This window comes from Parasteatoda tepidariorum, chromosome 6 (genome assembly GCF_982258835.1).
Source record: "Parasteatoda tepidariorum strain Cologne lab strain chromosome 6, Ptep-v5.0, whole genome shotgun sequence".
NCBI classification, from domain to species: Eukaryota; Metazoa; Arthropoda; class Arachnida; order Araneae; family Theridiidae; genus Parasteatoda; species Parasteatoda tepidariorum.
Genome location: NC_141760.1, coordinates 4,496,207 through 4,520,799, shown reverse-complemented (window position 1 = coordinate 4,520,799; position 24,593 = coordinate 4,496,207). Strand labels below are relative to the sequence as shown.

Sequence of the window (24,593 nt, the reverse complement as noted above, 5' to 3'; positions counted from 1 at the left end):
TAGTATGCTTACTGTATATTTAACGATTCTTTAAAGTTTAAATAGCCATGATTCCAATGTCATGATAATCTATAATAGAATATTGTAAAGAAAATTTCAATGACCTACTAGTTATAAAATTTTCCAATCTAATGTGTGAAAGATTCATTATTCTAATTTTTCAACATCTATAAAATCTTTTTGAAGGACAATTGATAATCATTAGAATGATCATTTTAAAATTTTTTGAAATGAACACAAAAAACTTGTATAGCTAATGATCCCACCACAAAAATTCCTTCTTTTCAAATAAATTTTTCGGCTAGTGCTAAATCCATTATTTTGGATAGAATATTTTTCTTTTCATGTTTGATACATTACACAACGTTTCAACATATAAATACAAGAGAATTACTGGTTTAATATATTATCTAAGTATATATAAAACTCTAAAGATGGCGTCGCTGTTTTCCATTGTTGTCGATACATTTTTATTGGCTGGAAAATCACATGATAGGATCCAGTTTTTCCAGATTAATTACTTTCTTAATTTCCTTACTCATTTAGTTTGTCATAAGCATAAAATTAATAAAATTCATACCTGTAAAATATTTTTGTATCGAAAATTTTAAGTTATTTGCTTGTAATATTTATTTTTCTTATTTAACTTTGCTATTATTGCGCTTTTAATTTTGTTTATTTTTTGAATTAAGAGTATAAACCTGAATAATGTTTTTTTTTTTTTTTTTTTTTTAAAAAAACAAAAAAAACAACAACATAGTTTTATAGTATTATCACGCTACATTCTAGGATAAACTTATTTGACAATGTCTAAGGTTGCAAATCAATGTCTAAGGTAACTGTTTTATGTCCAAGATAACTGTTTTACAAATATTATTATAAATATATGTGAATTACATTAATATACTATTATAAATTACAGTTAAAAAGATTTAGAACTTTAAATGATTTAGAACTTAAAGAACAGCTTCGTGCACAATGAGACGCATGCAGAAATTGTACTCATGTATCAACATGTTTGGTAAGCGAAAATTGCTGTTTTTTAACTCATCTAATTCGTTATAACAATATTCCTTTAATTTTAAGTACTATTTTAAAACTGTTTTCCAAGAGAAATAGAATAATAAAATCATAGGGGAAATAAAATCATGCGAAATCTTACCAATCAAACTATTATTAATGAAATTTAACTCAAAATAAGCATTTAATGTAAAGAAATGAGTGTGGGTAAGTGGGGACACAAGCGTAAGCAAACACAATTGCTTACTGCATATTTAATTTAAGTGAATAATTTCATTGTTTGTAGAAAAAACTGTTTTACGATAAGAAACAAATATTATTGCGAAGCAATAATCATCAGGGTTTGTGAGTAACAGTAATCAGGTAGCTTAATCCCTGGTTAAACGTAAAAATATATTTCAATACTAATGAAATAGTATAACTTAATCATATTTTTAAGAACTGTTGTTGAACAGCCAACGCAATTTTTGAGTTTATGACTACTAATGTTTAACTCAGTAGCTTAGTAATTCTTTACCCAATCCAGAAAACAAAAGAACAACAGTATCACGTATTGGAAGAAATTGGCCATCGTGTAGGATTTCTTGATGAAACTAACTGCATTTGCGTTACAAGGAGACAAAAACCACGAAAACCTCCCAAGGTTAGCCTGAGGACAAGGAGACTTTAACCCATGATCCGTCTACCACGGAGGATGTTTTACGCCAGCATTGTGAATGGTGCTAACTGGATGCAGAATTCTTATCGACAAGCCGTCGCAGGGATTGGAACTTGGTTCACCACATTGGAAGGCGAACGCTCTATCCCCTAAGCCGAACGAATGAACTGAAACTGATTAACGAATTTCAGTCTGAATACACTGAAAAAAATGTAAATAGGTTGAAGTTCTAAAATTATATATGTAAATAAATCGCCGCGTGAGGGCAATTTTAAGCAACAAAAAAAAATCTCAGAATAAATGGAATTTTATTTATAAATAATTCATTGTTTAGGAGCAGTTTTAAATAAAAAAGAACAACAAATTAAAAAAAAAATTTAAATCATAATTTTCTGAACTATACAAAGTGTCATTCTGCATAAAATTTTTATTAATATATATATATATATATATATATATATATATATATATATATATATATATATATATATATATATATATATATATTATATATATAATATATATAATATATATATATTATATATATATATATATATATATATATATATATATATATATATATATATATATATATATATATATATATATATATATATATATATATATCTCCTTTTGTAATTCTGGAATTGTTACGAAATAGTTTGGATTTGTTTCCAAATACCTTTTCTAAGCAAAGAAATGTATAAATTAGGGTTTACATGACATGAAGTAATCTTAAAACAAAATTAAATTTTATATGAAACTTAAAATAAAAACCTTATGAGTAACAGATCCATTTTTTAACAATTACTATTAGAAATAGGTTTAATTAAGGTCTTAATGTATAGTCCATGGGGTATTACCAACTAATATATTAATTTGATAGAAACCTTTAGGCGATTGCTAACCACAACAGGGGATATTGCAATGTCTTTAGAACAAACATTCAAAGACATCTGTTACTTATTGAGATTAGTAAGTTTCAATTTAGAATTACGCGATGAAAAATTAGTTTCAACATTTAAATTTTAATTGCAAGTTTGAAACAAGTTTTAGTGAAAAATAATATAAATATTATAAAAACATAGCATATTTATATCGTTATTTTAATTTGTTACAAACAAAATTTTACTTTTACCTCTAACAAGGTGTTTATTAAATATATTAATTGCTTTTTTTTAATCTAAAAACTTACTTTTTATAGGAATCGCTATTTCTCTAAAAATGTATCTAAAATGATTAAAAGAATTACTTTGCAGAAAGAAATTTAAAAGCTATTTGGATTTTCTTGTTTAAAGGACTATGTAAATCTATAAATATTTTTGATTCCTCACAAAATTATACGAATTTTTGCTTGCTAAACTTTTGGAGTATTTTAAAAAGTTGAAGTTCATAAGAAAATAAAATACTCCAAAGCTGAATTATTTATTTTACTATTTTTTTAACTGCATTGTTTTCAAAATTTATATAAACTGTACATTTTTAAATGTACTTTTTAAAATATTATTCAAAAAATAAAATCATTTATTCTCTTGTGAAATGTTTTCTATTGGTTTAAAATGTGATTTCAAGTGAATGACTTCAAATTTAGTGATTTCAATAATGATTTATAATTATTTCAAATTTAATCATTATTATTTAATATTAATGATTTAATGAATGATTAGTTAATAATTCATGAAATGATTAAATGATTTCAAATTTAATTATTCAAATGATGCATGATTTCAAATTTAAAAATTTCGAAAACAAGGGACGATTGTAAAATGAAACAAATGTTATGGTCATTGTGTAAGCTAAAGGTAATTTATAAACAAAATTTGAAATTTAGCTACAAAAATGTCAACAGTTGGCACTGTATTGTGTGCAGAGTTCTTGCAAGGAATACAAATGCCGTATGACTGTGTAGTCCAATTTGTGATATTTATAGAGTGATATTCATATGAGACAGTAAGAGTTGGGAATATAAAGTTCAGACTGTAGTGAGTTGCATATGAACTTTTAAATCATTTCATAGGCTGTGACGGGGAAAATAAGTTCAAATAAATAAAAAATAATGTATTAAAATCTGAACATAGGTACCCATAAAATAATTTTCTACGTAAAAGTAGAAAACTGGCAGCCCTTCGCTTAAATTAGACTCGGCACATACAGACATTAAAGAAATACTCTTATCCATAAAAGTCTTATTTCAAGTGCCTTGAGACTACCTGGTATAATATTAGGAACCTTACGGTTCTTAAGCTTCGCATTGTAATTTTTGCATTAAAATATTTTTTTATTTCAAATTGGTTAAAAAAATTATCAATACCGTAATGCTTTTTTCGAATTTTAAAACAATCTCAGAGTGTGTTTTGTTTATCCAATGTCAACAACTTTCCGAGAACGTCGGACGTCGAAAAGTGTGAATGGAAACTTTAACTGTGAAATACAAAGACGTTGATTAAACAATTGTCGTAAGTGCAAAATTTTTTATTTATATATTAATAAACAATTATATCATGTTAGCGTTAAAAAAAATTTGAAAATTAATAACAAATAAACGGAAATGAAAAAAAATGCACTGTGGGGCTATTTTGCGCAAAGTTTCATTCGTTTTTTTTTTTCGACAGAAAAATGGTCAGACGTTATAAAAAAAAAATACCTGGAACGAGAAACTACCGTGATTACACGTTAGAAAGGCTGCAACAATGCTTGTAAGCAGTTGCTGGTGGTATGTCGATTGCAGAAGCTTCTCGGAAGTACAAAATCCACAGAAATACTATCTCTAATAAAATTCCCAAGAAACACGTGAAACGTGCTGGTAAACTATTATTTTTCTTCTACAAATATTTTTCAATTAATTAATCAAACGATGTAACACATAAAAATATATTTTATAGGACATCTTTCGCTTTTCAACTTAAAGCAATTCTAATAGGGTAAATACACCGAAGATTTATTACTATTATTAGTGAATATAACCTTTTTCTCGTTTTCTTGATGGCACAGGAAAACTACTCAATAATTACCAAGGGGTAAGTAACAAAAATATATTTAAATCGTTAACATGAATAATACGGTACAATGGTAGACTTTTCTACTACTACATTACAATGTGGCGGTTCTTGCTTTTTACAAAATCTTAGTTTGCAGTTACGGTTACAATCTAATGATAAACTCCGCCATCTATCGGTGGTTCAATAACATGTATTTCTACAAACTCCCCATCATGGACGGGGACGTCCATAATATCTAGTAAGATTAAAGGAAAAATGACAGACAGAAAAAAACAACATTAAAGTTCAACATGAATCAAATTTTTAAGCATTATTTAAAATTTCAAAAGGATATAACAGTTGAACGGGACGTCTGATCCGACTTCCATTAGTCCATACGAGACAGCTCCGGACTTTGCCATCCCGTCCAGGGTAGACTTCTTCGATTACTCCAAGGCTCCAAAGAAATTTATTCTTTTGGGCTCCTTCGATCAAGACAACGTCCTGGACTTGAAAGTTCCGTTGATTTTCTGAAGTTGTCAACTGATGCGCAGTTTTTAGGAGAAGAACATACTGTTCTTTCCATTTGGTCCAAAAATTTTGTAAAAGTCTCATCTGGAACAGTTTTCTTTTAATTAAGGAAGAACGATTTGAGTGTTCAAAAAGAGTTCCGGTGTAATATAACGGAAGCTCAATTTTCTTCTGAGGCAATAAAAAATGAGCAGGAGTCAAAGGTTCGGGTTCATTTAAGTCAGAATAAACGAAGCTTAAAGGGCGTTGGTTTAACACTGATTCTATATCTGTTAAGATTGTTGTTAATTCCTCAAAAGTAAGAAGAGATTTAGATAGGGTCTTGCGTAAGCATTCCTTCACTGATTTCACTAATCTCTCATAGAAACCTCCCCACCATGCAGCTCGTTCCATGATAAATTTCCACTTGATCCTTTTATTTGCTATAAAATTTTGAATCTTTGGATCTTGAATCAAGTTAAAAATAAGTTGAAGTTCTTTATTTGCGCTTTTAAAGGTTTTTGCATTATCGCTATACATGGTTTGGACAATTCCTCGTCTGGAAATAAACCTACGCAAGGCTAATATAAATTTTTCTGTACTTAGATTTGAAACTAATTCTAAGTGTAACGCTCTTGTTACTGCGCAAGTAAACAAACATATATAGGCTTTTTCAGGAGTATTCGATGTTTTAGCATATATCGGACCTGCAAAGTTCACCCCGCAAACTGAGAATGGTGGAGATTCTGAAACTCGATCTTTAGGTAGGGGACTGGTTATTTGTTTAGCAGGTAGAGCTGAATATTTGCGACATATTATGCAATTCTTTATTATTTTCTTTATAAGCTGCCGACCTCTAGCGATCCAAAACCGATTTCTAATTTTAGAAAGAGTGGCAGAAACACCACCATGAAATATTCCTTCGTGTTCATTTCTAATCAACAGTTCCGTAAATTTACATTTATTGGGAAGTAAGATAGGGTGTTTTTGTTCAAGATCAAATTCCGAATTTTCCAATCTGCCTCCTATTCTTAAAACCTTTTTATCATCCAAAAAGGGGGCAAAACTTCTAATGGAAGAATTCTTGTCAATTTCTTTTCCACTTTCTAAGGCCAATATTTCTGAATGGTACGCTTTTCTTTGCTCAAATTTGATCCAAAACTCTTCTGCTTCTTCAATTTCAGATGATGTGAGTAGTCCCTTAGTGGTAGATTGTTTTCTGATCTTTGAAATAAAACGTCTAACCCATGCTGTTATTCTCAAAAATTTTAAAAAGCAACTATAATTCTCCGGATTAATTCTTAGATCATTGGAAGATGTACTAAAGCAGAAACTTGGAATTTCCTCTTTCTTCTTTCTGAATTCCAGGAGATTTTCTTCCGGGGATGTTTCAAAAGTCTGAGGCCAACTGTCAACACGTTTTTTGAGGAATGGGGGTCCTTCCCACCAAAGAGTGTTGTTTATCAATTCGGATGCTTCCAGTCCTCTCGAAACTAAGTCTGCCGGGTTTTCTTTGCCGGGGCAGTGAAACCAATGTTCAGGATCTGTTAATTGTTGAATCTCAACTACGCGGTTTTTTACGAAGGGTTTAAATCGGTTGGGTAAACCTCTAATCCAGAAGTAAGTGATGGATGAATCAGTCCAAAATTTTTGTGTAAGTTTAAACTTTAAGTTTTTTACCAAATTATTGCTTAATCGAGCAGCTAAAAGGGCAGCCATCAATTCAAGTCTGGGTAATGACAGACTTTTGAGGGGAGATACTCTACTTTTGGATGCAACAAATGATGTATATATCTTATCTGAATTTGTAACAATTCTCAAATACGCGACACAGCCGTATGCTTTCAAACTAGCATCGGAAAATATGTGAAGCTGAATATCCTGTATACTATCTCCAAGAGTATCCCTTAAATAGTAACGTGGTATTTCAATGTCTTTTAATTTTTTAACACCATTGCACCAATCCTGAAAATCACGAGCAATTTCTTGAGGGAGTTCTTCATCCCAATCAATTCCAGCGCACCAAACTGCTTGAATTAAACACTTTATGGTTACTACAAAGGGGCTCAAATATCCTATTGGGTCGAATATACGACCAGCAGCTTTCAGCAAAAATCTTTTTGTGTGTCTCCCTTCAGATAAAAATTTGATAAGATGTTTAGTATTAAAATAAAAATTGTCTGTGTCACTATTCCACCCTATCCCAAGTACTTTATGCTCAGAAGGTATTAAGTCTGAATTTTCTATGGTGTGATCAATTTGAATGTTATTAGTTTCCCACGAGTCTATAAGAGGTTTCGAATTTGAATTCCATTTTCTAAGTTGCATACCCGCATCTTCAAAAATTTTAATAGCTTCCTGACTGAAACTAAAAGCTTTATCTACATTATCCTCGCATCCTAACACATCGTCCACATATAATGATTCTCTTATAATTTTTATAGTTTGAGGATATGTTTTTTCATAATTCTTCAAATGAAATTTTATAGTTGCCGCAAGAAGGAAGGGGCTAGAAGTAAGTCCAAATAAAACACGAGTAAATCGATAAACTTTAATCTTACCTTCATCAAATGGAGGTTCCATCCAGATAAATCTGGTCGCATCTCGATCTTCCTCCACAATTTCGATATTAAGGAAAGCTTGCTTCAAATCTGCAACAAAAGCTATCTCTTTGTTCCTAAAGTTTATTAGAATATCAAAAATATCATTAGTTAATTTGGGACCAGTGTATAAACAATCATTTAGCGAACAGGATTCAGCTGAGTGAGACGATGCATCATAAACAAGGCGGAGTTTTGTAGTTTGTCGCTCTTCTTTAATAACCGCCCTGTGGGGAAGATAAAATATAGTTTTATCACTTGGATATTCAGTTTCAGGAATTTCTTCAATAATACCCTCTGCAAGATATGATTCTATGGTTTGTCTATATTCATTAAGTAACCAAGGGTTCTTTTCGAATTTGTGTACAAGATGGTGGAGTCTCTTAAGGGCAACATCATAATTTGATTTTAAGTTGTCAATCAATTCTAATTTCCAGGGCAATTTAATTTTATAACGTTTATCAAATGTAATGGAAGACTCAAACTCTTGAACTATTGTTTCTTCCTCGTTATCAGTAATAGGCGAATCAGGCAAAATTCCAATGGACTCAAGATCAAAAAATTGTCTAATTAAAGTCTCATCACCACGGTTAACAACTACGTTCATAGCGAGTAGATTGTTTATTTTATTTATGTGTCCATAAATACACCAACCGAAGATTGTGTCTACCGCTACCAATTTATTTTCAAGTCTATGAATTCGGCCAGTCACTATATCAAAATAAAAATCCGATCCGATTAAAATCAAAACATCTTTAGTTTCGGTTTGAAAATCATCCGCAAGTTGAACTGTTTTTAAAAATTCGTAATCCTTAACAATGTTTTTGTTTGGAGAAGGCAGCTGAGTTGCACAAATAGTGTCAGTTTCTACGGCTTCTATATCTATTTTATAATTAGGATCTTCCCTATTTCTTAATCGGATGCTAACTACATTAAACAATTTAGTTTGGGGTTGCTCTGATCCAAAAGAATTAATCGACAATTTTTCTTTTCTAATTACTGGCAATTTTAATCTTTTTACCAATTTATTTGTTATGAAAGTCCGTTGACTTCCATTATCAAGAAAAATTGTAACATTTTCTTGTTTGTTTTTATTTTCCGCAATGATTGAGCAAGTTTGTAATAAAATGGGATTCGAATTTTGTTTATGTTTTAATTTATTCTCGCAAGAAGAAATGGCCGAAACAATTTCTAAATTTTCCTTAGAATTTTCTCTATCGTTTAAAGTTTTTGTTTGTTTATTTTCCTCTAACTTAAAGCAAATCGCTTTTGAGTGTCTCCGATTGCAAAAAACACATTTCTTCTTACTGTAACAATCAATTAACCGATGATTTGGTTTTAAGCAAAGAAAGCAGAGTCTCTGCTTAATCAAAATATTTTTTCTTTCTTCTACTGTGAGAGTATCACATTTCTCAGATTCATGGTCACCCCTACAAAATACACATTTATTAATTCTCGTTGCGGTCGCGCATAATTCATGAGCGGATGTTATTTCTTTTTGTGGGTGCGGCCTTGATCTAAATTTATCTTCTTTTTGATTATTCGAACATTTTATATTTGTAATGGCGGTGGTTTTTTCGCGACTTTTTATTTCCTCACTTAAAAATTTTAGAAGGGCTTTTAAATCCCAATTATCCCCCTTCTCTTTCCTACTAAAGTCTAAAGTTATTTCCGATGGGAGTACCTTTAAAATTATCGGCGTTAATAAATTTCCATAAGATGCCGAATCAATTCCTAGCGATTCTAAATTTCTAATTTCGATTTCTACTCGATCGAATAATTTTCGCAATCCAAAAGTATCAGAGTTATATTTTATTGGTGTTATATTCAATAATTGGCCTAAATGAGCATTTATAAGCAAGTTTTTCTGTCCAAACCGATCTTTCAACAAATTAAGGGCTGCTTTATAATTATCATCCGTTAAAGAAAATCCCAAAATTGCTTTTGAAGCTGCTCCTCCAACAAAACTTTTTAGATGAATTAGTTTTTCAATATTTGAAAGATACGGATTTTTATCAATTGAATTTTCGAACTGGCCGATAAATTCCAACCATGAATTTGGATCTCCGAAATATTTGTTTACAGTTAATTTTGGTAGTTTTATCGTGCATTTGTTTACTTCTGTTTGATTTACAGTCTGAGAGCTAGTTACACCATTCAAATTAGAACTAGTTGAGGGAGTGGCACTAATTTGTTGAATCTTCTGTTTAATTTTACATTTATAGTTAATCAAATCTTCTACATGTGTTTCAGAGGATTCAACTTCCTTTTCGATATCTTTAACATCTAGTTCCTTTATTATCTCTTCATTTATTAATTTTATGTTCAACATTTTCTCACTTAATTGCTCTAAAGATGTTTCTAATTCATATATTGTCAAATCATCAAAGTTTTTATCTAAGTTAGTGAGAAATTTAGTAGTAGAACTTTTCAAAGCTCTTCGTTTCATTTTAAGTTTTTCTATATCCATGATATATTCAAATATAATATTTCTCAATCAAAATAAACTTACCCCTTTTTTCTGGCTTTCTTTTATCCACTAAAATTCGATTCTATTCTTATCTTCAGTGCATTGCCTTTCTCGGCATTGATGCACCAGTTTCGCTTTTCAACTTAAAGCAATTCTAATAGGGTAAATACACCGAAGATTTATTACTATTATTAGTGAATATAACCTTTTTCTCGTTTTCTTGATGGCACAGGAAAACTACTCAATAATTACCAAGGGGTAAGTAACAAAAATATATTTAAATCGTTAACATGAATAATACGGTACAATGGTAGACTTTTCTACTACTACATTACAATGTGGCGGTTCTTGCTTTTTACAAAATCTTAGTTTGCAGTTACGGTTACAATCTAATGATAAACTCCGCCATCTATCGGTGGTTCAATAACATGTATTTCTACAACATCAGGTGATTTTGACAGAAACTGAAGAGCTAGTTCTGTCATGTTCATTCAAGCATGTTATGTTCAAATTTATCAATATTATAAATGTTAATGAATATGTAATAATTATTATTTTTGAAATTTCATCTATTTCAATGTTCAAAAATGTATATGGTTTCCTTTTGTTTAAACTCAAAAATGTTTTGAAATAAACATTCTTTTTAAGAAAAAATTCTTTATAACAAATGGTTTTTTGACGCTGAAAATTATTTTCAAACTAATATCTTTACATATCTTGATGTTTTTGTTATTAAAAATGTAAACAATTAACTTTTTTAACAATTTTATATCAATATTTTACTAAAAACATTATTATTAAACTGAATTCCTATCGCAGCACAAAGTAGCCCCACTTGGGGGTACTTTGTGCAAGGTATGGTTTGACTTATTATTTGTAAATATGACATACAAGTAATGTCAGCATTGACCAAACTCACTCGTCTGAGTCCAATTATGAATATTATATTGATAAATTTTACTAAAGTTTGAATTAATATAGTTTTTTTACATGTCAAAGTTCAAAAACTGCGAAATCCTGCACAAAGTAGCCCCACATGACGGTAGTTAAATATATTTCGAAATAAACAAATAAAATACCGATTTCAATTCATGATAAAAAAAAGTATAAGGAACATTGCCAACGTTACTTCAAAATATCTATTTCTTAATTCAATATCATTGAACTAAATTATAATGTATACAGAAATAGTAATTCTGTAAATAATTGGAAATATTTTTCAAAACCGAATCTTATAAACAACACTCCTCTTTTTAAAAATTAACTGTTTTTCAAATAAAAATAAATGATGCTATTGCATCAAATTGATTATTTTCTATCTGAACCAACTCTTTAATATAGTTAAATGAGTTATTTAGTTATAAAAATTTGAAGAGAAACGTGCATATTTTTGCATTAAATGGGAAATGCCATGTTAAGGATTCTGTCAAAGACTAGGTTTGGAATGTAAAGAACGTCATGAATTTACGTCATTTGTCTATTTCACTCAATGCTGATATTCGGGTACCAAAACACACTTAATTCAATTGAAAACCTGGTTTAAACTGCCTAATCATGTACAACATTCCCGTTTCACATTTTAATGCTAGAATTAATCGCTCTGGTCATCAATAGGTTGAAGCGGCATCTGTTAATAATTTTTGCAACTAAATTTCAAAATTTAGGGATAATTTTTTTTTTATTTTATTCCTTCCTTACTTTGAAAGCACTCTTTTAGAAAGTGAATATAAAATTTCTGAATCTTAAGCTTGTTAAGCATCAGCAATGTATTTGAAAATTAGTTCATAAAACAAATGTTAGTTTGAAGAAATTTTGCTAAAAATTAAATTATTTAAAACATATTTCCTTAATGCTTGAACCCTTCTTAACTTAATTTTAAAACTTACTTTATCAATTAATCGACACTTTCTTAACAAAAATAAAGTATAAATATCATTTACTATCGTAATGATGCCCTTCTTCATTAAAAGTGCATCGCTTTATTAACTACCCGGGTATACTTGATTAAATTCTACTCAGTATTTGATAAATCATCAAGAATATTTTCCTAAGGTGAAAAAGATCTTGTTTTAATGGCATTTCAAGAGAAAGTGTAATTAATGAAAAGATGCTGTCGTATTATACAAGCATAATCGTAGTTTTATCGCCAATTTAGATCCGTTTCTTATTTTCATCTTCAGAAGATAAACAAAAAACCCGGATAGATTTCATTAATTAAGATTTCTTGGAAAAAAATTATCTTCCTTGATTAGCCAGAACATATTTTTAGAATACCTTGTTTTAATCGGGAATACTAATTAAGATTTTCTGATAAATCCTTTCAGTGAAGAATTTGAAATCTTTGAAAAAAACATCTTAAAAATTTTATTCTTGAATAATTTTTTAAATCAGCAAGATGGAACTAGAATACATTTGTTTTCAACTAATATTAAATTATTTTATATTGCAAACAAACGTATAAGGATTTTTACGTTAATGAATATTATTATTAATTGTATAGAATATTTTGATGTTACGCCATCAATAATTTGGTTCGTTAATTTGTGACGTTAATACGATTTTTTTTGTAGGTTGTGTTTGAAAGATTTGCATTGTGTTGAATTATTATAAGAAACTAAAATATAATTTTGCTTGTAAATTCAAACGTATTCAACCGTTTCGTGGTATATGGGTGATTCTCACGAAATGTGACAATTCACTGTCCCTTGCTCCAAGATCTATTACTATAATACTAAAAGAACTTTATTTTTTAAAAAAAATTATAAATTGCATTGCTGTTAGCATTTTAAAATGACTTTGCACTAGCACTGACTGTTTTGTACAGTTAAAAAATTTAATTGAACTTCAAAATGTCATTTTCCTGGCATGTCCCAAACAATGTTTCCAATAATAATTAGCTTTAAAACTTCCCATACATTTTTCAATATCTAATTTTTTTTAAATCTTAACTGGTGTAAGCATTTCTAGAATATACGCAGAGGTTATTATTTACAAAAACGTCGTTTAAAATATTTTTTTCTGTCAATAATTTGTTTGTCCCAAGAAAATCTGTCATTTTCCTGGCTACTTTTATTTAGCGGTTTATAACCAAAATAGATAGAGCCAGCAATCAATATCTTATGTTAATAGATTGATTAGATACCCTCCTATGTGAATATGTCTTGTTGCATGAATAAAGAACCAATTTTCTGGTTCAAAATCTATTTCAAAACATTTTTCAATATAAGTAGGTTTTTGCGTTGTCATTTTCCTGGCTTCTTGAAATCATTAATAACATAAACAACATAGATTTATCTGAGTTATTTTAAGAAATCCTGTTGTTTTCTGCAGAATGTAAACGTCTTAGGGCAAAATATTAAATTAAAGTAAAGTTATATGCTACAAAATGGCGAATTTGTTCTTATCCTGGCTGTCATTTTCCTGGCTTATGAATTCCAGGACATTTCAGTGTTATCAAAAAAAATTTTTAACTGTTAATACTGTAAGGAGGAAAAGCAAATATTAACCTAATACCAAGTTTATGTATGATTGTAATATGGTTGGATGTAATCAAAGTTATTCATTTATTTAATGACTGATTATTATACGCAATTTTATTCTGTACACATCAGCAACTAAATTTTTTTTGTTTCTTTCTACAGTGGGTAAAAAGAATTAGTTTAAGCAACTTATGGTTCATCTAACATAAAGGCTTAAGTTGAGTTACTTACTATTAACTTAAAATGACCGTTTTTTAAACTTCTAAGCTAATATATCCTTTTCCTGGCATTCAAGATTTGGTGAATTTCTATTTATTTTTTTCCCGAGCAAATGTCAATAAACTACACTGCTGTCTGTAATATATTAATAAATGTAACTGAAGAAGTATACAAACAAATTTTTAAATTATTTTGAAGACTTTAAATTTGAAGAAATTTTTTGGTCCGAAATGTCATGTTTAAAAAGAATCACCCATATACTCCGAATGAACATTCCGTCAAAGAGACGAAATAACTATCGTCACTTCTTAGCGGATAATATTTCTTCAAGAGTAAAAATTATTTAGTCATTCTATTTTTTTCAAAAAAAATAATGATCTCGTATTGACTAATGTATTCTATTTTCCTGATAATCACTTTATTCTGAGAACCACTCAGCTTTGTCAAACTAAATTGCACAAGAACGACAAACAGAACAGAGAGATGAAACACTCACGCCAACTGCTTCACCACCATACAACTCGGTCGGCTTATTTCGTTTCTTATCGTCTTGTCTTCATCCAAGTTTCGTCATTTTAGTTAAAAGTCTCTCACAATGCACTACGATGAGACTTTGAGTCGAGGAAACATTTTCGTAATATATTTGAGAGTTCCCATTTTGTCACAAATCACGTGATTTGTTCAAAGTTAACGAAGTATAGTTCATGAATTAAATCGTCAAAAAAAAGAGTTTTAATTCTGAGATTGAACAGACCAAGATAAGGTGGAAGCTACCAACAAGCAAACTCTTCTCAGTTTTTTTTTCAAGCAGTAACAAATACGCATTAACTTATTATAATTTCACAATACTTTTTACATTTTATAAAACAATTTTAACTTAAAAAATTTTGACCAATATCAGAAATACTGAGAAAAAATTTTTTTCAGTTTTTTAATTTATTTACTTCTTTTCCAACTGCTACTTAACACAATCAAGGATATAAATGTTTAGACCAAAAATTATTGGAACATTCCTTTTTAGTAATAACCTGGGCTAAATAAGTAAAAGCATTTTGCTAGTTTTAACATAATTTTATTGATTATTCCATGGTAATGTCTATATTTTTCAAAATTTAGAAAGCACTACGTACAAATATAATAATGAATTCGTTTAACCCCTGCAACCGAATACCTTTTAAAGCAACGAAAAGTAGGAGAAACTGGGTGAGTAGGAATTATCCAAAACATCAAAGAAGACTTTGTTCGATAAAATTCTTTTACAACGTATTCTGCCTCAAAAGGTATGTCTTCAACTTTTACAAACAATTTCTTGAGTTTTATCGACACGAAAATCCTTTCAGAAAACATTTTGAAACAATATATTCTCCTCTATAGTTCAGTTCAACAAAAATAAATACTAGAGCGGTGGAAATTGTGGCGAATGCTCTAAATTTTGATTTTGAGTTTTTTATTCTTTGGTACATAAAAGGAGCAAGTTTTTACATTTTTGAGGGAATAACGCAGTTTATTTCATCGATTGCAACTTTTATATTTCCTCAAAACGTTTGCTTGGCAAGTTTTATGTTCACTAAAGCTATCGTAATATCGAACGTCGTAAAACTTTCAGTTTTCTGCTCTTTCATATGTCAAATTCACTTTTTTGTGCCTTTAATGTAAAATTTGTATGATTCGCACATAATGTGCTGTTGAAAAAAGAATTATTTCTACATCGTTTATTGCAATTTGTATTTCTTATAGTAAATATGTAGTAGTGAAAAATGTTTTAAACCACTATAAAATTTTCTGAATAAATACAAACATCTATATTTCTAAAAATAATTATACCTGAAGGTTTAAATATGTTATTTTTTGAGACTGTCAGGAAAATATTTTGTTTTTAAAATTATGAAGGATACATGCGTTTGACTGCTTTTGTTGCACTTAGTAGGCAGACAAAAAATGTTGATGAATGATGTAGTTGAAAAATTTTAATATTAACCAAAGAAAAGTTTGAATATCGAAAATATTATACTAACTTTGTATAAAGGTACCTGCATTTCAGTTTATCTTAAGCATTTTTCACTGAAAATCTTGAAAAAGTTCAACATAAACAAGAACCTTTCTCAGAGTCTAAGCGTTTAATAAAATAGTTTGCTTAGTCACTGAGAAAGGTTCTTGTTTAAAGAACTAAAACTATAGTATATCCATTTATGTACTTTAATTTGTGTTTTATCGATGTCGTTTTTAGCTTTATTCTATACAAGCACGAAGTGTACTTTATCCCTAAATCGAATATTTTTATAATTTAATGTATAATGTTTAAAGCAAAATATCTATCGTAAAAAAGAGCTTCATTTTCTTTCTCTAACGTTTTAGAATATGATTGATATTTTAGATTCAAACTTTAAAAATGTCGAAAAATTTCCGAAGTTATTTAACGTTGTTTTTAATTTCAGGGTTATTCCATAGTAAATAACGTAACTACATCAGAGATTTTGGCATATTTATATACTAAAATACAAATAAATAAAAATTATTTTTCAGTATTTTTGTGCATTTGATATTGAAATGATGATTATGTTCTCTGTAAAGAAAAATAAGGTATAAATTACCAGCACTTTGAGCGCATCATCCATAATATCCATTTTACTACGATACGTCAGAATTTTTTTTCAATAACATGTTCCGATAAAAATGGATTTTACGGTAACAAGTGCTAACGCTCTGAGCACTGACACTTCTTACCGTAATTTGATTTGAAATTTTTTACAGTATATCTGACTGAAACAAAGAGGTGCAATTTTTTAGTACTTATTAATAGTTATATCTTCTCAACTAGTTCAGTGCCTGACGTACATTTTTTAAATGTTTGTTACCATTGTTAAATTTAAAAAATATATATATTATTGTTTTTATTTTTACACAATTTTATAATATGCATTTTATAAAATATTTTTCCGAATGTTTAAGTTAATCTCATTTGTAAAACGATATTGCAGCAACTCTTACATTAATGCACAAATTTTTAACATAAAAAGACAATTTTCTATAACTTTCTTTGTTGTTGACGCATTCTCATTGGATAGAAAAATCATAGGTTGAAATCTTTAATTAACTTAGATGATTCAGAAAGTTTGCCTACCCTCTACCTGAAACGAATAGAGGTCTACAAACATTTTTAGACTATTACTCTTATATATATGTATATTATTAATTATCCATCATTAATTATCCATTATTAGTTATCTTTTATTAGTTATCTATTATTAATAATCTATTATTTTTATTCAGATTATCGAAATATTTAATTTACGTTTGTTGAGTTCGTTGTGTATTTAAACAATTCTTCCAACTATACTTTTTTTTCTTTTCGTCATTTCAAAAATATCAGTTACATTTTTATTAAAATGAAGAGTCATAGTCATTACAATGCAATTCAAAGTTACGATATTTATTCAAAATTATATGCTTTAATCTAAAGAAATTCTTTTTATTACATCATAATTATTATGCAAGTTGTTTTTATTCCAGTTTGGAGTGAGAGATGTTTGATTTAAGTTATAATTTATGAATAATTGACTATTTAACTCCTGACTTTCTGAGTAATTTTTTACTAAAAAACATTCTTTCAGTTTCTTAAAAATAAATTTTTTACTTGCTACTGAAATTGAATTGATGCTGTTTAGGATTTGAAATTTGTACCAAATAGGGCAAAACCTGATAGAGTTATGGTGTTTGCTGTCATCAGTTGTATCCAAAAAGTCATCTAACTTTATAAGCACTAAAATAATTTTGTTTCAAGTAATATATCTTATTAACCAGTTTAAATTCTGTTTGAAACACGAAGAATAATGTAGAAATCAATATAAATGTTTTTATTTACTGCTCTACTTCTTTTTCAGAAATTCAGTGCTCTCTTAAAAAGAATTAAAATTTAATTAATATTAAAACATTATATTCTTTCGTCATAAAAAAAATTCTTGATGGAAACTTATTTATAATTAAAACTAATGAACAGCTTTTATGTGATGTCTATTTATTTTATTAAGTCCATTATGATTCATAAATACTTTTTCATAAAAAAATGTTTCATAATTATTGCAGTCATAATATATTATGCTAAAGAATCTAATTAAAAATCAATCAGAATTTAATTAGATACTAAGTATATTTGAAACAAATATTGAAAATTCTTTAATGCCTACAAGCTACATTACGTGTCAGCATTATCATTCGAACTGTTTAAAGAATCCGTGCTATTAAGCATGTAAAAAATTCAAATAAGTTTGCAATTTTTAAAAATTCCTTTTTAAATATTCACCGGGTTATAAGAGCGAAAACAGATTAGACACAGCTCATTTTATGTAACAAAATACTTTCAAAAACATAAATAAAATCTATGTGTCCAAAACAAATGTTGAAAGCTTGCAATTTGTATAATGAATAGTTCAGTAGTTTTCTTACTTTTTACTCTTAGAGAGTTATTAAAAAAAAAGGGGGAATTAATTTTTCATGAAAATAATTCAGAAGAATACTTTGTAGTTTTTTTAATAGTTTAGATTCATTATATAGTGAAAAATGGTGTCTACTTTAATGAGTTTACGGTCGAAAAGGTTGTAATTTCATAAATCTTAAGTTAGCAGAAGTGATTTCATTTCAGTTTTTCTTTTAAAATGTATCAAATTAATGTTACGCATAATCCTTTAATGTTTTAAATTACTTTTTGATGCTGAAAAAGCATTTATTAAATCGTTGAACAGTTACTGAAGCGTAAGATTAATTTTAACTGCATTAAAGTTACTTTTATATTGAAATGTACAGCGCGCAAAAAATAAACGGATCACTCTGAATAATTTTTGATCCAGTGAGCGGATCTTCACGTTCTAGGACTCAATCTTAATGTTTCGAGGAGGTGACATCAACTATGTCAATTAATTAGTGCAGACCGTCCCTTCTCTGAAAAAAAAAACATATTTTTTTAAATGGATTTGCATTTTTGACACCAAATTTATACGGGGTAACCGCAATCTGGGAAATATGATCCCAATAGTTTGGTGAGAAGAACGGAATAAAGCTTGGACCACTGAATGTTAAATATACTTTTTTGCATATTTTACCACATTTCGACAACTTTTTAAATGAATTGATTAATTTTGTACACAATTATAAGATTCGTTCAGCCAAAAATTATTCCATGCAAAATATAACTTTCAGCAAATATTTATTATCTTTTACTATTCAATTTAATAATAGTTGAAGAACTTAAGAATTGTAAGGTATAAAATTTCTTACATCATTTTAAAGAATGCATTTTATACGACCAAATTCAAAGTTTGAGCGAAATCGGTTAAAAAGTTCCTGAGAATTCAAATTTTACAAATAAGACTTTTTTTAAAATTCGATTTCTCGATTTCAAAAAATATTTAACCTATTTTGCTAAAACTTCATTTTGCCTTGTAAAAATACATTCTTTAGAATCATCTAAAAAATTGTATACCTTACAACTGAAAAGGTTTTCGACTATTAATAAATAAAATAATAAAAATTAATAAATACTCACTGAAATGCATTTTTTGTGCTGAACTATCTCTGGTTAAATGGATTTCATGATTATGTACAAAAAATTTTTAATTCGTTTAAGAGCTCGAGATATGGGAAAATATGCAAAAAATAAAATTAACATTAAAGGTCCAAACTTTGGACAACTCTCCTGACTATACCATTTAGACCATTTTTCCCTGATTGCGGCAACTCTCTACATTTTGGGGATCGAAAAAAATGATTCCGTTGGACAAAAGTCATGTTTATTTAGATAAAATACGTTTTTGTCTCTTAATTCGTAGCTTAAAATATCGTCTGCATCAATTTATTAGCAAATTTGAGGTTATTCACTTGAACCATTATAAGAATGAGTTCTAGAACCGGAAGATCTGATCATTAGATCAAGAGTTATTAAGAGTGGTCCATTTTTTATTTTGTACACTGTTAACTTAAACTTCTATTTTAAGAAAAATATGTGAGGTTAGACTTTTTTTAAGGAAAACATGGAAGATTTTATGAGCTTTTATCAGAATATTATCCTATTTTTTTAGTGTATCAAAATTTTGAAGCTGTTATTATTTGATAATCTATAAATTTTTAGATCTGTTTACGTTATTTTTTCAAATTGTAAATTATTTATTACCCATGAATTTAAACGACTATAAAAACTAAGTTAAAGATCCCATCGCAATAAGAGGCTTGACCCATCGTTGTAAAGGTATAATTCCCGAATTAAAAAATATTATTAATAATCTTACGGGAATAATCAAATGTCTGACAAATTACTCAAAAATTACGCACAAGAAATATCAAATATTGTGTTTGGAAATTGTTAGATGAACTTTAGTTTCAATCAATAAACTGATCTATCTAACGAAAAAATTTTATTTGCTTTTTTGTTATTTCCGATTTTTTTTTTCTTTTTAATATTTTGTGAAGTTTTCTTTCTTTTTAAATGTTTTCCCTCTTTATTATTTCTTCATTTACAGGGGAATCAATCAGAGACCAAATCCTAGAATTCGTGTGAAACAAAAATTCTTAAGGAAAAAAATTTAATTAAACTAGAGATTAAAACTAAATAATAAGTATGTTACTTGTTTTTGGTTTATCAATCGATTTATTTCAATTTGTGACTTACACAAAAAATGGCGTCAATACTAGTATGGCAAATTTTTTTCCGGTTAATATATATACGAATAAGTTATTCGCCATTAGTTTATCTTTTTGATAAATAACTTTTCTCTCATTTCAATTTCGAACTATTACCAAAAATAATTAATTGTAATTCTCGAAAATAATTAGCAAATATTCTTCTCATTATTTTTGGCAAACGAATGTCGCTACTTACGTCGAAGGCAGTAAAAATTCTCAAACTATCATTGACACCAGTGATACTTAATTTTAATGTTTTATTAAATACTATTGGAGGAGCCGTGGTGGCTCAGGGGATAGAGCGTTCGCCTTCCACTGAGGTGAACCGGGTTCGAATCAAAGCGATGGCTGGTCGGTACGAATTCCGCACCCGGCTCGCACCGACCACAGTGCTGACGCGACATATCCTCTGTTGTAGACGGATCACGGGTTAGAGTCCTCTTGCTGTCAAGCTACACACGGGTGGTTTTCGTGTTTTTCCCCTCCATGCAACGCAAATGCAGGTTAGTTTCATAAAAGAAAAACCTCCACGAGGGCACATTTCTCCCAGATCAGGAGTTCCCTTGTCTTCTGGATCCCTTACTTACGACCATTGGTAGTCGTAAACCCCAAATTGGATCTGCTGTGCAACGACGGTTATAAAATACTATTAGTTAGCCGTGGTGGGTCATTCGCCTCCCATTGAATTGAACCGGTTTAGAATTTCAGCGATAGCTGGTGGATACGAATTCCGCACCTGATTCACCCTAACTGCAATGCCGACTTAAAATAGCCTCAGTGGTAGACGGGTCATGGGTTAGAGTCCCCTTGCAGTCAAGCTAACAGTGGAAGGTTTTCGTGGTTTTCTTCTTCATATAATGCAATTTCGGGTTAGTTCCATCAAAAAGTTCTATACGAATGCAAAATGTCGTCCCATACTTGATCCTGTTGTTCCCTTGTCATCTGGATTGGCGTTAAAGATTGGTAGCCATAACCCAAAATCGGGTTGGTTGTTCAACGACGGTTATAAAATATTATTGGTATTGCCATTATACAATGAGTTTTATCAATATAGGTCCCTAATATTGATATTGTGGTTATAGATTTCACACCGCCCTTCGAAACGGATAAGTACCGTAATATCATCCTAATACTCTTTCAAAGAACCTAATACGCATTTTTTGTTACTTCCTGTATATTCCGATGCTACTACATTGAACAAAATATGAGTTAGACGTTTCAACTCTCCAAATAAAAGACTAACTATACGTATGATTTTTACCTGTGATATTCAGAATTTTTACCTCTAATTCCCCCTAACTTTAGACTTTACTTTTATTATATTAGTTTGTGTAGAGTTTCCATTATTAAAGTTCATAAAGCCCCCTTTAAAAATTTAAGAATCAATATAAAAGAACTTTCATAAGTTTCAAAAAAATAAGAATTCGGTGTCGTCATACGATGTCACGAAATTATTAGCATAGCATTGATTTTACTTATGATAACGAAACGTAGGAATCCAAAAATAAAAAATTCATAAAAATCGGGATGAAACAATTTTTAGACTGATGAGGGGTTTAAAGTTATTAAATCGTTTTCAAACCCAGTTCACCTCATTGAAAGGCGAGTGCTCTATCCCCTGAGCCACCATGTCCCAAATAAAATATCTATCAAATCCTATAAAAAGCTTTTTTTGGTATCTATAGCGCGAAATGATGGTCGGAGTCAGTTTTAAAGTTGATAATTAAGTGCGCCGTGTCTGTAAACGTACGTACGCTAAATTTGCGGTGAATCGGTACATACAATTAGGGATTTTCATGAAATACATGCATTCACACATGCTTATGACATTCGGTTCTTTAAAATTTGATTTAAAACCACCATTTTAGATTATTATTTTTATTTATTTAGTGCTGTATATCGCAGCCAGAGTTTGTGATTAAATATCCCAGTAAGGTGTTATTTTTTTTAACAAAGTAACCTTATAAACTGCATTTCGTTAGGAAAAAATAAATTTATTTTGTTTGTGGGAATAAAAATATTGGATCTCAGTTAAAATGAAGAAAAAAAATCTTTTTTTTGACGTTTTAACAAGAGGCCTTAAGTAACCGGCATTTAGTTTTGTGAGTAATTTAGAGACTAATATTTTTCGTGCAGAATTTTAAAAGCTTGAATATCTCTCGTAGAAAGAAAACGGCTTCTAACACTGTTGTCAGGATTAAAAATTTATTTTAAATGCAAATCTCAGAAAGGAAAGAAATAAAAGAACATTTTTATCAAAGAAAGTCTTTTTACTAAACAATTTACATAAATATATTTTTGATGTTATAAAAATAAAAGATGAAATGCATTAAGATAAAATTACTCGAAAGAAGTTATTATTTGTGTTCTCTTATGGTATGAAGCTGTTTGTATCGGATGCATTTCATTGTTTTGCGTCATAGTTTTAAATGTTTATATTCTGAGTAGTGTAGGATTTTATATGCGTCGTCACGATGTACTTCAACTTAATTAATTTTAATTAATTTAATTTGATTTTACATTGGTTATTTATGAAATTAATAGTTACTCACGAAAATATTGTATTTGAAATGCATTAAAATTTGAAAAAAGCAGTTTAATGTTTTCACTTTGCGATTTAAAAAATAACCTGAACATAAAATTACTCGAAAGAAGTTATTATTTGTGTTCTTATAGGATATGAAGCTATTTATATTCGAAGCATTTCATATTTTTGTGTCATAGTTCTAAATGTTTATATTCTGATGAGTGGTGTAGGATTTTATGTGTCATCACGATGTATTTTAATTCATTTAATTTTAATTAATTTAATTTATTTTCACATTAGTGATATAGGAAATGTATAGTTACTCACAATAATACTGTGTTTTATACTGATCTAAGACGAGAATACAATTCCATATACAGAATTCCATAAAGATTGTTAAAAATAAATCATTCCATAAAGATAATATGATATAAGTTGCTTATTATTCGAAGTTTATAACTACTTATGGTATTTTTGTATTCGATACTTTCCGTTTATTATATTTGAAATTTATAGGGGAGAGTGGGGTCAATTGTAACAGGGTACGATTGTAACAGAGCAAAAATTTCGAGTGTCGGGTTCTAGATTTGGTTCCTAGGTGGCGCACAAGGTGTATTTAATAAATCTACATGTGCACCCTTGATGTCAACCATTTTTATGTACTTTTGAAAGAGTTACATCACAAAAGATATTTTCATGCTAAGCAAGTACTTTTTTTGGTATTAGAATATTATATTGCAACAAAGTAATTTTGTTTAAACAAATAAAAATTAGTAACCGAATACGTAAGTGAACACCTTAATTAACATTTCAGTAAAAAAATATTAGTTTTGCTAATTAACTAGCATTGTTCTTAACAAATGAAGCTGAAATGGCGTCTTAGGGACAATTGTAACAACAAGTAAAGGGACGATTGTAACAGCTGAAAATAAATAATCTTACGTTTACAAACCATTACTTAACTCTTTAAGAACCACCAATGGTTTCCTATATCATTTATATTATGTTGCATGTGCATTATTTTATTTGTCACCTTTCACAGCATAAATTAAAATTTTTAACTCCTTAACGTTAAAAGTTTAACCCTTTTGGTCTCTGCTCATTATTATTTTTACTCCTAAAATATCACTACTATTTTGATCAATAAAAAAAAAATATCACAACTATGATAATATGTATAATTAAGTATGTTTTAGTTGAATTTATGAACTGTTACAATTGACCCCGTAAGTGGGGACAATTGTAACAAGTGCACGACTGTCAAAAATTGTTAATAACTAATATAATAATATTTAAAATCAGGTATTTATTTTTTTTTCTAGTAGAGGATAGTCTACTTTACTCGTCTGTCAATTAATACTAATAATGTATTGGATTTTTTGTTAGTTAAAAATAGTTAAGTAAAAAATGTTACAATTGACCCCACTCTCCCCTACTCATCGTTATATCGTATTTTCTCA

General features: G+C 29.0%; 2 protein-coding genes across 2 annotated transcripts in view; one reads left to right on the top strand and one right to left on the bottom strand.

Annotated features, from left to right (window-relative positions):
* LOC107454766 (dopamine receptor 1) overlaps positions 1-24,593 on the top strand; it is a 328,591-nt gene that overhangs the window by 289,813 nt on the left and 14,185 nt on the right. The gene's annotated exons all lie outside the window — the stretch shown is intronic.
* On the bottom strand, positions 4,827-10,215 carry LOC147807516 (uncharacterized). Its single transcript, XM_087166560.1, has 4 exons — positions 9,075-10,215; positions 7,728-8,723; positions 5,040-7,565; positions 4,827-4,912 (listed from the first exon to the last, which is right to left on the bottom strand). The coding sequence occupies exons 1-4, from the start codon at positions 10,213-10,215 to the stop codon at positions 4,827-4,829; spliced, it is 4,749 nt and encodes a 1,582-aa protein (XP_087022686.1).

Excerpts from the sequence above, each read along its gene's own strand:
- LOC147807516 (XM_087166560.1), bottom strand. The coding sequence starts at position 10,215 with ATGAAACGAAGAGCTTTGAAAAGTTCTACTACTAAATTTCTCACTAAC. Across the intron at positions 8,724-9,074 it reads TCGGTTAATTGATTGTTACA|AGCAACCCCAAACTAAATTG; the intron begins GTAAGAAGAAAT and ends CTTTTGGATCAG. Across the intron at positions 7,566-7,727 it reads GGAACCTCCATTTGATGAAG|GATGCGAGGATAATGTAGAT; the intron begins GTAAGATTAAAG and ends ACGATGTGTTAG.